Below are 15,014 nucleotides of genomic sequence, written 5' to 3'. Positions count from 1 at the left end.
GAACATAAAACTGTTAGAAGGCCATTTGACTTTGATCCTTATTCTTGCACTGATATGTTTAACTTATTAAATATCTAGACACGCGGGAGCGTGTCCAGCCAAGTTCAAAGAAAAAGGAACTGGCGACGCAGCAACCGTGTGTAATATTACACGAACCATTTCGAGCTACTTTAGACCCCTTCACAACTTGAAACCTACTTAACCTACACAAATGAAATTTGGCAAATGTATTCAAGCCCCTTAGCTTGTCTAAAATACAAAATTTCATAAACGTAGCTCAAACAGTTATTGATAAATTAACGTTTAAAAACCGGCATTTTTGTGACTGACTGACATATAGATCACAAACCTAACCCACTTCCAGATGACCTAGAAACTTGAAATTTGGCATCAAAGTAAACTATTAGGTGTATATAGAGGGAAAAATCTGAAAACTGGAAATTATTGATATTTCGATGGAAAAAAAATAATTAATACTTATAGACCAAAAACCTAACCCGCTTCTAGATCACTTAGAAACTTGATATTTAGCATAAAGGTAGACTATTAGGTGTATATAGAGGGAAAAATCTGAAAACTGGAAATAATTGATATTTCGATGGAAAAAAAATAATTAATACGTACAGACCTAAAACCTAACCCACTTCTAGATGACTTAGAAACTTGATATTTGGCATCAAAGTAGACTATTAGGCGTATAAAAAGGGAAAAATCTGAAGACTGGAAATTATTGATATTTCTATGGAAAAAAATAAATTTAATACTTATATACCAAAAACCTAACCCACTTCTACATGACTTAGAAACTTGATATTTGGCATCAAGGTAGACTATTAGGTGTATATAGAGGGAGAAATCAGAAAACTGGAAATAATTGATATTTCGATGGAAAAAAAAATTAATACGTACAGACCAAAAACCTAACCCACTTCTAAATGACTTAGAAACTTGATATTTGGCATCAAGGTAGACTATTAGGTGTATATAAAGGGAAAAATCTGAAAACTGGAAATTATTGATATTTCGATGGAAATAATAACAATTAATACTTATAGACCAAAAACCTAACCCACTTCTAGATGACTTAGAAACTTGATATTTGGCATCAAGGTAGACTATTAGGTGTTTATACAGGGAAAAATCTGAAAACTGGAAATTATTGATATTTCGATGGAAAAAAAATAATTAATACTTATAGACCAAAAACCTAACCCACTTCTAGATGACTTAGAAACTTGATATTTGGCATCAATGTAGACTATTAGGCGTATACAAAAGAAACAATCTGAAAACTGAAACTTTTTGACAATTGACCGCGCGTTAGCGAGGGTCTCCTTTTCAGCTCAGGCAAACTGCTTTCACGATGAATACCTACTATAGTAATTTCTGTACAAAAAGTAATGATATCCCAACAAAAACATAAATGTGAAATGGGAGCCAAGTTCAATATTAAGAATATGTGTCGTTGTTGACTCGCCGACAAAAGAATTGAGATCTATATGGGTGCCAAGTTCTGTGTTGTGTAGAAAATCCTGAAATTATAAAGGATTTGACTTGGCTAGTTTTTACCAACAAACCAAATTTTAGAAAAGTAGCCTATACGTAAAAACTAGCCAAGACAAATCCTTTACAATTTCAGGATTTTCTACACAACACAGAACTTGGCACCCATATAGATCTCAATTCTTTTGTCGGCGAGTCAACAACGACACATATTCTTAATATTGAACTTGGCTCCCATTTCACATTTATGTTTTTGTTGGGATTAATATTAACGCCATCTACTCGACTATAGGCCAAAGGTATGGTGCAATATTTTCGAGCGATGGCGCCATAATCTTCAGCCTACTCTCGAGTAGATGGCGTTAATATTAATATTTAACAAGTTAACACATATCAGAGAAAGAATAATGATCAAAGTCAAATGGCGTTCTAAGTTTTAATCGTCTGTCGAAAGATGGCAGTAAATGTACTGTAGCTACATAATTTACCATGACAGTAACTCTCTACTTCAAATTCTCTTTGGTTTGGGGCTAGGTTGATCTGTGTAAGAAAAAAAAACTGGATTACAGTAATTTCAAAATTAGTAACTAAACTTTTTTTGGCGTTCCTCTAAATTTGTCCATGAGTGTAAAAAGTTTTTTATATGTATAAGGTTTAGTTTAGAATACACGTACTTTTAGTGTAATAAGTTGTGGTATATTGGCAGGCACACATCCACACATGGAAGGGGCACACGAAGGGCGTGGCGGCCGCGCGCTGGTTCCCCGGCACGGCGCACCTCATGCTCTCGGCCGGGATGGACTGCAGGGTTAAGGTACGTGCCAATATGAACCTTAATATTTTATCTGTAATGATGTAAGGATTGAGCACGCAATATGGGAGTTTCATCTATCAAAATTAAATTATGAAAGTACATATGTTATTTATACAGTTTTTAAGAAATACGTGTATATAGTTTTTAACATGTAAAAAATGTCATTTTAATATTTAAAAATTAAAATCGTAGTTTTATTATCTGTGTGTCACGTGACCGCAAAAGCTGACCGACATTTTTTACTCGTGAGTGACGTCACAATAGCAAAAACAAGTGTTCAATTTGCACTTCACATATTTGACGTTTCTTTGTTACTGCACTGCTATGATGACGTCACAAAGTCACACGAATGGCGGCTGCCTTTTTGGCGCGAACATTATCGTTTAAATAGGGAGTATTACTGCAATATTCTGCCACCAGAGTGCAGCACTAATTTGTTTAGTAAACCATAGAGTAACTTATACAGTTTTTTGACAAGTTTTCACTATGACATTGATGCATCAAGGCGGTTTGTTTACAGGTGGCCTACCGCAAAACGCGAAATCGAAATGTCTTTATCTGCCTCTCTATCGATCGAATAGGCAAGAGTGATAGAGAGGCAGAAACCGAACTTTCGATTGTCATGTTTCACGGTAGGCCATGTGATTGGCCTAGCGACGCCCTCTACGCAGAGTTTTGCGTAATATTCCCTATTTTAAACAACTTTTCTTTGGATATAGCGATGTTATTTTTATGAATTATAAGTACCAGTTGGCTATCAAAGCTAACTAACATTTATAAATATATTTGAAAAAAAAAGTCTCCATGGCTTAAATCGAAAAAATAAAAACATTATATTGACATTTCATACCAGGTTTGCATGCTACTCTATACAGATTACGTATGCTCCTTATAATTAATTGATACCATTTACGGCTTGGAAGAATGAAACTATCTAAGAAAGTGACTTGACAACCCAGTTATTATTGTTATTTATAGATCTGGGAAGTGTATGGCGAGCGGCGCTGCATAAGAACGTACTTCGGGCACCGGCAGGCCGTTCGAGATATCAACTTCAACAATACTGGCGAACAATTCCTTTCTGCCGGTGAGTACCTAACTAAAAAGTCTCATTGTCCGGCACTATACTCTGTATCTTTAGGTATTTAAATAAAAGTAAACAAAATCGCAAATTTAAAAGATGGTCCGATGAAATCGAAGATATGGCTGGAAGGACTAAAACATGGACCAGATTAGTGCGAAATAAGGAAGAGTGGAGAAGATTGGGGGAGGCCTTTGCCCAAAGGCACACAGAATCGGTTATCGTAGATTAAGGAAAACTGTAGATATAGTATAAAAATATATTTCTGATATAAGCCTATAAATAAATAAATAAAAAAACAAAATCTACCCTCAAGTGGCTCCTTAAGCTAGTTGAGGGTAGATGAAAATATTACTCGATCAAATAATGTAAGTGTTTACTCTATTTTTGTGAATATCTATATTATTTTTGTAAAGAAAACGTAATTTTATTATAACATGACTTTATTGACTGACGTGTTTATATTTCATCAACTAAACCAAAGAGTACATTTGACAAGTAACTTCAAAGAGACTGAACATACCGCCCACCAAAATACTTATTTTATACTTAAATAGCTTTGACTTACTGTCAAAAAAAAAAACATTAACATAAATAGCAATTAACTCTTGTCACAAACCCTAATGAAATGAAATATTCAACTTAATATACATTTCATGTAAAATAACAACATAACATTTGTAACTGATCAATATTGGTCATGTAATACACATAAAGTACCTAGCTTAGAAGAAACAATTCAATCAGCTTATTGCGATAACAATAAATCCTCTTTATGGTATTGCAAAGTTAACCGCCCACCATGAACCTATAGCGGTCTATGTCATTTTACTTGGCAATACCATAAAGAGGATTTATTGTTGGTTTATTTCAGGGTAAATGAAGCTCGCATAAAAACATTACATGGTGACATACAGCAGATGATGACATACCTGCGCAGCAAGTACTGGATAGTAATCTTGTAACTTGTCTTACAGCTGATTTCAAGCTTACTATCCAGTACTTGCTGCGCAGGTATGTCATCATCTGCTGTATGTCACCATGTAATGTTTTTATGTGAGCTTCATTTACTAATAATCTTGTTATGTGTTGTTTACAAGGAATAATTATAGGGTGCTTCTCGTCTTCTGATATTTGTGCATTATTAAGCCGCCCTCCAACTCGTAATAAGTTATTTTCATCTAAGTAAGGTCCGAGACTAATTAAGGAGCTCTTGTTCTTTATTTTACCGTTTTCTTTCAGATCTTCTATTTCTTGATCATAGACCAGGCATTGATAATATTGGATGCATCTGTTTTCGATAGTATTGAGTTCCGCGGCTGTCAAAAACCTTTCTCTATTTGAGCTATGAGTATGATCTAGAAATCTAAAACACCATGCTAAGACTCTCTTCAATTTGCACATAGATGAGAATCTTTCCCAAACTGGGTTGTCATCCAATTTTACATGAAACGTCTTTCTCATCTCGAGGTCAGTACTTGGTATTTTGGTTCTTTCAAAATCTACATTCTCTGATCTAAGCCATTTAGGTCCCGTCCACCATATATCACTGTCCGCCATGTCTCTTGAACTTACACCCCTTGAAGCGAGATCCGCTGCGTTGTCTGCTGACGGAACATGTCTCCATTTGTCTTGGTCAATAAGTTGTATAATGTCGGATACTCTATTACCGACAAATAACTGCCATCGACTTGGTTGAGACTGTAGCCAAGACAACACTACCATTGAATCTGTCCAAGCATATACATTGTCCATCTAAACCTGTAATAAATCTGCCATTTCTCTTAGAAGTTTCGCTGTCAATACCGCAGCACATAACTCTAATCTTGGTATAGTCAATTGTTTCAAAGGTGTTACTTTTGTTATTGCTGCAAGCATACTAATGTGTATAATATCATTTTCATCTGTCACTCGAAGGTAGACTACACCTGCATATGCAACTGATGATGCATCCGCAAAACCATGAAGTTGAATATCCTTGCTACGAGAAGTTATCTTGATCCAACGTGGTATCTGTATTGATTGAAGTTCACTTAACTCTTCTCGGTAATTTCGCCACTCCTCGACAACTTCGGGTGGCAGTTCATCATCCCAGCTCAGATTATACAGCCATAATCGTTGTATCATCACCTTGGCTGTTATTATTACAGGAGCTAACCATCCGAATGGGTCGAACAGACTTGCGACTTCTGATATTATCTGTCTCTTCGTTGTCGGGATTCTAGAATTTGGTAAGTTTACTGTAATTTTGAATACATCCTCTTTTCTATCCCACGTAAGTCCCAATATCTTTATAACCTTGTCTAATTTAATTTCAATTTTGTTCTCAGGTTCTTTACATGTTCTCCCGTTTCGGAGAAACTCGAGCAGCTCTTCAGAGTTACTTGACCATTTCTGCATTTCAAACCCGCCTGCCTTTAACAGACAATTAATATCTTGGCACAGTTTCTTAATTTCAGACTTATCTTCATGTCCGGTCATTAAATCGTCCATGTAGAAACTGTTTTTTACTATCGATGCCGCATGTGGGTAAGTGTGTGCTTCATCATCGGCCAATTGATTGAGTGTCCGAACAGCTAGATAAGGTGCAGAAGCAGTTCCGAATGTAACAGTAAGTAATTTGTAGCTCTCTATTTTTTCAGAAGGTGTATCTCTCCAAACAATCCGCTAGTCTGTGTGTTCGTCTGTCATCCACACCTGTCGGTACATCTTAACAATGTCTCCAATCACACAGATTCTATGAGCTCTCCAGCGAATTACTAGACTTCGTAAGCCCGGTTGCAGTGTGGGCCCTATCATCATAGCGCTGTTTAACGAGATGCCACGAGAGCCTTTCGCTGAAGCGTCAAAAACCACACGAACCTTCGTAGTGTCTCTAGTTTTCTTGACAACAGCATGATGAGGAAGGTACACTGCTGCAGCATCGTCTTCCACTTTAGTTCTCTTCATGTGCCCTAATTCCAGGTATTCATGTATGACCTTTGCGTATTCTTTCTTCAAATGATCATTTTTCTCAAACTTCCTTTCCAGCTGTTTGAATCTCAAGGTTGCTTGCTGTTTGGTCTCTCCACATGATTTCACCGTATCCTCCACACTTTCTTTCAACGGTAAGTGCACTATATATCTTCCAGTGTCATCTCTCGTTGTAGTTGTTTTGTAAATTTCTTCGCATAATTCTTCTTCCTTTGACCATCCCTTCATATTTGTATAACCTTGTGTTTCAACCTCCCAAAATTTCTTCAAAAGATTGTTGTCTTCTTCTACTTGACGGATAACATGAAAGCTCGCATGTTTGCTAGGTCTGGAAGAAGTTGTATTAGTGTCACCTGTCACAATCCAACCTAGGCGTGTATATTGTGCTACTAAATAGCCCGGTCGCTTCATAAGCCCAGATTCAAGAATTTTGCCATAAACATCTGCACCAAGAAGAATATCAACTCTACCCGGAATATTAAAGGTAGGGTCAGCTAACTTTAACTTTGCATCATCAAGTTGAGGCCACGGTTCACAATTTACTTCCCTAGCTGGTAAACTACGAGTTATAGATTTAAGTACATATGCATTTACCTTGACGACGAAATCGGGCTCATACCTCGACGAGATTTGTAGTTCCACCTTGTTTTTTATGCACACGCTACCTTCTTCAATTCCTGAGACTACTCCGCTAATTGTTGTTTTCTTCAAGTTTAACATCTCGACGACTCGAGCTGCGACGAAGGATATTTCGGATCCTGGGTCAATGAACGCTCGACACATTTGCGGCTGTCCACACTTCGATGCTACATCTACTAACGCTGTAGCTAACATAATGTTTTTCTCAGTTGCGTCTTCATTTGGTCGTCATCTAAGGTCGTGTCAACTTTATTGTTTTCTTGCATTTCTTCTGTCGGTTTTGAATCTCGATGCAGTAAAGAATGATGACGTCTCTTGCACACTTGGCATGACGACTTCTGTCTACATCGCCACACTGCATGATTGGGTATGAGGCAGTTAAAGCAGAGATTGTTTTCTCGAACAAAGTTGTATCTGTCATCTAATGGTTGCTTTGCAAATTGTTTACAATTGAAAATGTAGTGGTCTTCTTTACAGAATGCACATTGTATCTCTAAACAAGCATCGCTGGCTGTGACATGAAACGTCCTTGGAGCGGCTGGTTTCCAACTCTTGTTATCTGGTTCTACCATTTCTAAAGTTCTAAACCGAGTTTCCAGGAACGACTTCAATCTTTCGAAAGTTGGAAACACTGATGAATCTTCGCCATTTATCAACTCTTCCCAATGTTTATGGCTATCAGGGTCCAATTTTGAAACGATGATGTAAATTACAATGGCATCCCATTGAGTTATTGGTAAACCGAGATTTTTGAGAGAATTCAGACATTCTACAGACGTATCGAGCAGTTGTTTCAAAGCAGTGGCTGATTCTTTGACAATTGTCCTCTGGCCAAAAAACCTTTTAAAATGGCAATTTGCGATGTACCTTTTGTTATCGTACCTTTTCTTCAAAATACTCCATGCTTGTTGGTAATTTTCGGCGGTAATCGAAAATTGTCTTAATAGGTATTCTGCGTCACCTTTCAGGTTAACTTTCAGGTAGTGCATGCGTTGCACATCATCTAGCGAGTTATTTTTATGAATTAAGGTGTTAAATAAATCGTGGAAAGATTGCCACTCCGTGTACTCACCGCTGAATGTCGGTATAGTGATTCGGGGTAATTTTATCTCACTGTTTGACGTTTGAATGCCTGAACTATTTTCTATATTGTCCTTTATTTCGGCATTAAATTTCTGCAAAACTGTCTTTAATTCACCCTTATACGTGTAATAACGTTCTTCAAAGGTATCATATAAATCTTCCGTAAAATATGATAATTTGCATTTGTCTTCTTTTGAAACGCCGGTAATCAATCTTTGATGGATGGTTTTGAATTCTTTGTAGTTATTTTCCAATGTTTCTAAACGTCCTTGTACGTATCCTAAAGTAATTCTTACTTTTGGTGATTTTTTGAAATTCACGTGTGTCTTTTCTGTTATTTCTAAGTTGTCTTGTTGAAGTGCTATAAGACTTATAAGTTTCTCGGCTGTCGACATGTTCGTTGTGAATTTCGAAAAATTTATCTAAAATACGTAAATATAATTTGCACAATTTTTTACACAACTTCACTGTTTCTCTTTATTTTAATTATCCGGTTCGAAGGAGCATGTTTACTCTATTTTTGTGAATATCTATATTATTTTTGTAAAGAAAACGTAATTTTATTATAACATGACTTTATTGACTGACGTGTTTATATTTCATCAACTAAACCAAAGAGTACATTTGACAAGTAACTTCAAAGAGACTGAACAGTAAGTCAGGTCGTTCAGTTACAGATCCAGGCGGTTTTGTAATGGGTCGGTTAGCCAATGAATGTTATAACTACCCGAAAATGTACCAATTGTGTATTTACTTTTATTTAAATACCTAAAGATACAGACTGTAAGGTCTGTTTTTAAATGAGGTTAAAAACCCACCGATTAACCTGGTTTCCAACTGACAGGAACCCAAAAATTCTTTAGTTTGTGGTTTATGTTTGTAGCTCGAATTATGGACCATAGGAGCCAGCAACAAATACTTATTCTCAACCCACCAACATATCGACAGCTGACTTTCACGAGACATCGCTATACATCTTTCTTAACGATTTATCGCCCGAAAATAAATTGTTCTTAGACCGGGGTCTTTGAGTATTTGTGTTTATTTCTATATATTTATTAGTAATAAAATAATATAATTTTTTGCAGCCTACGACCGCTATATAAAGCTATGGGACACGGAGACCGGCGCGTGCACGGGTCGCTTCACGTCCCGCAAAGTGCCGTACTGCGCCAAGTTTCATCCCGACGAAGACAAACAGCACTTATTCGTGACCGGCACTTCGGACAAGAAAATTATATGCGTGAGTACTTGAGTAGAATATCATATGAGTCGCTTAACTTCAAATTCGGGTAAATCCATCTGTCAGATTATGCGATTTTGGTATTAAGAAAAGGTAAAAGAGTAGATATTTGCTGAGAGGGTCGAATGGATTTACCCGAGTTTGATCTATATCACATAATAAAGACAATTGGATTGGCCGATTTACTACTCAATCCTGCTGTTATACTACAACGGTTGACTCTGAATCACGGTGAGTCGCCTCTGATTATGATGAAATTATTCGTGTATTTAAAAAAATGTTCCAAGTCAAGAGTCTCAAACTTTTTGACCCTCAGTCCAAAGTCAGGCCTTCGGTAGATTCGCGAGCTGGATCTTCCTTCCTTTCCCGGGGCCGTAGTTTTTCGAGATCACTGTTCTAATATACATACATACATACATACATACATACATATGTATTTGTAAACGAACTTTCAGCACAGAATAACTGCAACAAAATTGAAACTTATAACCGCGCATGAACGGTGAATCTTCTTTGCGCGAGCGCCACGTGACACGACTACCGTGCGGTCGAGCGGCACGCGGCAGCCCGCTGCCACACCTGCCGGCCCGGGCGGCGCGCCGGCCACATGTCCCTAAACTGCGTAGTGACACCGCCCTGCTTTCAGTACATATTTAACCACTATTTATTTGTCAGTGGGACACTCGAACGGGTGAGATCGCCCAGGAGTACGACCGGCACCTCGGCGCCGTGAACACCATCACGTTTGTGGACGACAACCGCCGCTTCGTCACCACCTCTGACGACAAGAGCCTCAGGGTGTGGGAGTGGTGAGTACATTCAATTCAATTATTTTTTTCCATCAGTAACACATAGAAATGCATGCAAACACAAATTTTTAAAACACAGAGATTACAACAATACAGAGATCAGAAATAATAATACACACATAGCTAGGTCAAAAAAAAAAACAATAAGTCAAATATACAACTCATCCCTGTTTTTACGGTTCCGTACCCAAAGGGTAAAAACGGGACCCTATTACTGAGACTCCGCTGTCCGTCCGTCTGTCTCTCCGTCTGTTTGTCCCAGGCTGTATCTCATGAACCGTGATAGCTAGACAGTTGAAATTTTCACAGATGATTTATTTCTGATGCCGCTACTAAAAAGTAAGGAACCCTCGGTGGGCGAGTCCGACTCGCACTTGTCCGGTTTTTGTATTGCAATACTAACTAGCGGCTCCGTTAGCTGTTAACCATACGAATCACCAAAGCTCCGCCATAAATAATAAATACTCAGTTGCTCAGTCAGTATACTTATAGAACTTACAATATTTCATAACAGTCGGTAAGAAAATGCGACTTGTAGATGAGAACAGCAGAATATACGGAAAGCATTTTTTGCCCAAGCTGAAACGGATACCATCGCATTCGGTGGTCAATAAAATACAGTGTATAGTATAAAATGCTAAAACCGAATCAAGTACCAGTATCAAGACGTAAGAGGGTGAATCAACTATTTTTTGTTGTTATTCTGTGCCAGGGGACACGTTTTACTAGCATGTTTGGTGGATGACTCAATTTGGAAAGGAAAGAGCATAGCTTGCCCTGTCAATCCCTAGAATTGTGTCAAATTTATTTTTTAAATTGTATTTAATGTTCTGGATGCCCTTTAAGCCGAATCTCATAGAAAAAGGGGCAAGTTATGATGGCGCCATATATGCCATAAAACTGGGGTTAAAAGAGTGAGTTTAATCGTGGCAACGAGTGACATGAAAAAGTTGCTTCACCCAAGGGCAAAACCTGTCACATAAATGCGTTAATTGATCGCAGGGACATCCCCGTGGACATGAAGTACATCGCGGACCCGTCCATGCACTCGCTGCCCGCCGTCACGCGCGCGCCCAACGGCAAGTGGCTCGCCTGCCAGAGCATGGACAACAAAGTAGTTGTGTTCAGTGCGCTCAACAGGTTCAAGATGAACAGGAAGAAGACCTTCACGGGACATATGGTGGCTGGGTATGCTTGCTCGGTGGATTTCTCTCCGGATATGAGGTAAGATACATTTTTACTAGTTACAATGGCAAGTGGCTCGCCTGCCAGTCCTGGTAAATAATGTGGTGATATTTAGCGTATATAATAGATTCAAGATGAACCGGAAGAAGACCTTTACGGGACACATGTGTTGTTTCCAAGCATAAAGTCCCACTTTGTCTTTTGCCATAAGGACGCTTTGTCAAGTTATTCGTATAAAGATACATGCAAATCTCGTCCTTACGGTAAGCGACAAAGTGGAACCTTTGACTAGATTTCGACACATAAGTACCACCATAGTACCGCCGGGTACATACATACGCTTATTCGGTGGATTTCTCTCCAGATATGAGGTGAGTATTGGTGTACTTACAGTGGTGTGTGTATAGTAAAACCTAGGTTTTGCCGTACTTCGGCTTTTACAGTAACATATGTACGGATATTGATAACAAGTTTATCTTATCTAGGAGTTTTTTAAGCCCTTAAGGAATCTGTAGAGCCGTAACCAAGGTGACCAATGTACCTATATCCAAACGCCAATCATAAAGTACATCCCTTACTAATTACCCTGCCTTTAGCGGCTACGACAGATGCTACGAATAGTGATGTGATCATTTCCATACATTATTTAAATAGGTTTGTCATTTTCTCTAATCTAAACTGTTGGCATTTGGGTATGCCCCCTGCTACCTTCGATCTGTATCTAGTTTTCTGGTATTTTGTGTAGCTCATCATATACACAACAACGATCTTTAATTCTGTATTTTATACCTAATTTAAGAGATCAACACATCGATGGATTATTATAAAGTAATAACGAATGTAACTTATTTTTAATGTTTCTTAAATACGCACCAAAAGTGAGATATATAGGACACCTGCATAAAATCAACGTTTTACGTCAAACGGAATAAATGTCGCAACGCTAATGAAGAAATAGGAATTGATTGACTTTGTGTGTTAATTACTTTAAGATACGTGAACTGCGCAACGGAAACGTGACTAAATTAAAAGCATTGTTTCCATTAAGGTGGGAAAATTTCTTTGTTCACTGTGAAATCTTACAATTTATGTAGTTGGCCGTGGAAAGATGCTTACAATAATTGCCTCTAAGTTGGTACCTATTAATTTGTTTATATGCGCGTGCATAATGCATATACCTACTTATAAATAGCGAAACAAAATTTCAAGATACGTTTCTAATTTTAAAGGCCAATTTAGCGTAGTTAATATTAGTAATTACTAAGTAATAAGTCTAATAGATAGTTGATTGGAGCGCTGGTGGCCTAGCAGTAAGAGCGTGCGACTTACAATACGGAGGTCGTGGGTTCAAACCCCGGCTCGTACCAATGAGTTTTTCGGGGTTTATGTAGGAAATATTATTTGATATTTGCCAGTCGCTTTTCGGTGAAGGAAAACATCGTGAGGAAACCTTACTAATCCCAATAAGGCCTAGTTTCCCCTCTGGGTTGGAAAGTCTGGCAGTCGCTTTCGTAAAAACTAGTGCCTACGTCAAATCTTGGGATTAGTTGTCAAGCGGCTCCCATGAGCCGTGGCAAAATGCCGGGATAACGCGAGAAAGGAGAAGAGCGATTTTGGGTTCAAATCCCGGTAAGAGTACTTGTTAATGTGATGAGCGCGGATATTTTTTCCTGGCTTGTAGGTGTTTACATATAGAAATATATGTATCGTCGGTTAACACTCACAGCTCCTGAGCTTTCCGTAGCCCTATTTATTAAATGTAAAAATTGTCCCATAAAATTTATCATGGTTATGAAAATGTAAGTGTCACGAGGCAGTCTCGAATCCAGTCTTGTTTGTCATGTACATGTATTGGTGATATGACAAAAATATCACAAGTAATCATGAGCAAAGCAAAATTCTCATTCTGCAAGTCATGCTAACATATATATATGCTAAACAATCGTGATATGACAATAAAACAACTTCAAACTACTTAATGTCTTAATCGTGTACTATAAAATGAGCAATATTAGATTTTCTAAAATTTATAACATTTTTGGCTGTTTTAGAGAGTCACTCGAAAACAGCTCACAGACAACATAACATTTACAATGATGACGAGAAATAGATCTAATTACATAGTAATAGATAAAATTCGTTGTTCCGAGTCGTCATGCCTTTGCAAAAACAAAACGCCTATAAATATCTTAAAGTGTTAACAAGTAATCCACGAAACCCCCAAAGTGTGTGGTCTGGTACGTGTCTGGTACGCACTTGTCATCATATTTTGTTTTGATCATAATAACTGCCGGCCAAGGTTACAATCGCTATCGCTTCGACAACGAAAAGCATTATGTCTCTCTATCACCCTTCTACTTCGAGCAACACCGGCTTCCGACACATCGGAAGGGAGGGGCCCAAGCGATATCTCACCGTACAAATCTTTCTGCCATTTTTCGCGGGGGGAAAGGTGCACACAGTCGCACTTCTCACACACTTACATACAAAATCCAATCTGTAATGACGACACAAATACATAGAAAATGACACACGTCAAAGACAAATCTTGCAAACCTCGATCTCTTTTTGTGTACGGACGAGTGACAAGTGTCACAACACGCACACTAACACATTTTCGTTGAAGTATGTTATTGTATTCTGAGAGATGAGAAGTCGGATTTGTCGCTCGACCGATCCGCAATTTGTACTGAGCGAGCAAAATCGATAAATCCAACAATTACATGAGACTAAAATATAATAATTGTGTTTGAATGTAATTAAACGTATGATATGTAAAAAAAAATATTACATGTGAAATGTAACAGTTTCTTTTTGTAAATTTGATGTCCCCGACCTCTTTTTATAACAAAAAACCGAGCAAACAGGCATTTTTGTGCAGCAGTGTTCACGCGCGCGACTGGACTCGGTCTAGTGAAAAATCCAAGTGCAACTAGTTTTATTACCCGCGGTAGATTAGATTGACGCGCTAATCTTGTACCTCGGCAGAGGGGAAATAGTGCGAATGCCGCCTCCCTTCCGTGTTGCTCGAAGCCCTTCCATATTAGTGTGACAGTGACAGTTACGTTTCGATCGCTACGGAGCGTAAGCGATTGGCATCTTGGCTACGCGGCCTGAAGTATGAGGATTAAATTTCACATATACCTACCTTATTATCAATAGGGAATACACTTCGACCCATATGGATCTATTGTGCAATTACCCCCTTAGGAAAGATCCGTCAACTACTCAAGAGCTTTTTCGACCATCTCCATGTGCCGGATGATGGAGCTCGGAGCTCATGGGTAGCGTTTTAAGGTTCTTTGGTTCCAGATATCCTGCTCCAAAGTCCTCCATTCTTTGTCTGGCGAGGGCGTGACATTCACACATTAGGTATTTTACTGTCTCTTCATCTTCGCCACACATTCGACAATCGGTGTTGTCAGAGTGTCCCATCTTGGCCAGAACATATACATACCTACTTTTACCCTGTTAATCAATCAACCAGTAGCGTTGGTTGTAATCCACGTCTCTTCTTCGCTCAGCTAGAATACAACCAATGCTTTTGGCAGTGGGGTGACACTCCTGACTTCGGTCAAACTCGGCTCCATTCGGCTCAGCATTGCTCCGAGCAATTATTAGGGTTGACACAACTTGACGTCCCTTTGCGTACACGACTACAGATAAGATAATTACTTGAATTTT

General features: G+C 38.4%; 1 protein-coding gene across 1 annotated transcript in view; it reads left to right on the top strand.

Moving 5' to 3' along the window:
* Positions 1-15,014, top strand: part of LOC134792366 (pre-mRNA-processing factor 17) — a 51,340-nt gene that overhangs the window by 15,962 nt on the left and 20,364 nt on the right. Inside the window, exons 7-11 of the mRNA XM_063763646.1 lie at positions 2,210-2,317; positions 3,296-3,404; positions 9,182-9,336; positions 10,012-10,145; positions 11,148-11,369. Of these exons, the coding sequence (XP_063619716.1) occupies positions 2,210-2,317; positions 3,296-3,404; positions 9,182-9,336; positions 10,012-10,145; positions 11,148-11,369 (728 nt within the window). The remainder of the gene's footprint in view (positions 1-2,209; positions 2,318-3,295; positions 3,405-9,181; positions 9,337-10,011; positions 10,146-11,147; positions 11,370-15,014) is intronic.

This window comes from Cydia splendana, chromosome 7, assembly GCF_910591565.1.
Source record: "Cydia splendana chromosome 7, ilCydSple1.2, whole genome shotgun sequence".
Classification (NCBI taxonomy): Eukaryota; Metazoa; Arthropoda; class Insecta; order Lepidoptera; family Tortricidae; genus Cydia; species Cydia splendana.
This window is presented reverse-complemented; position numbering and strand designations above follow the sequence as displayed.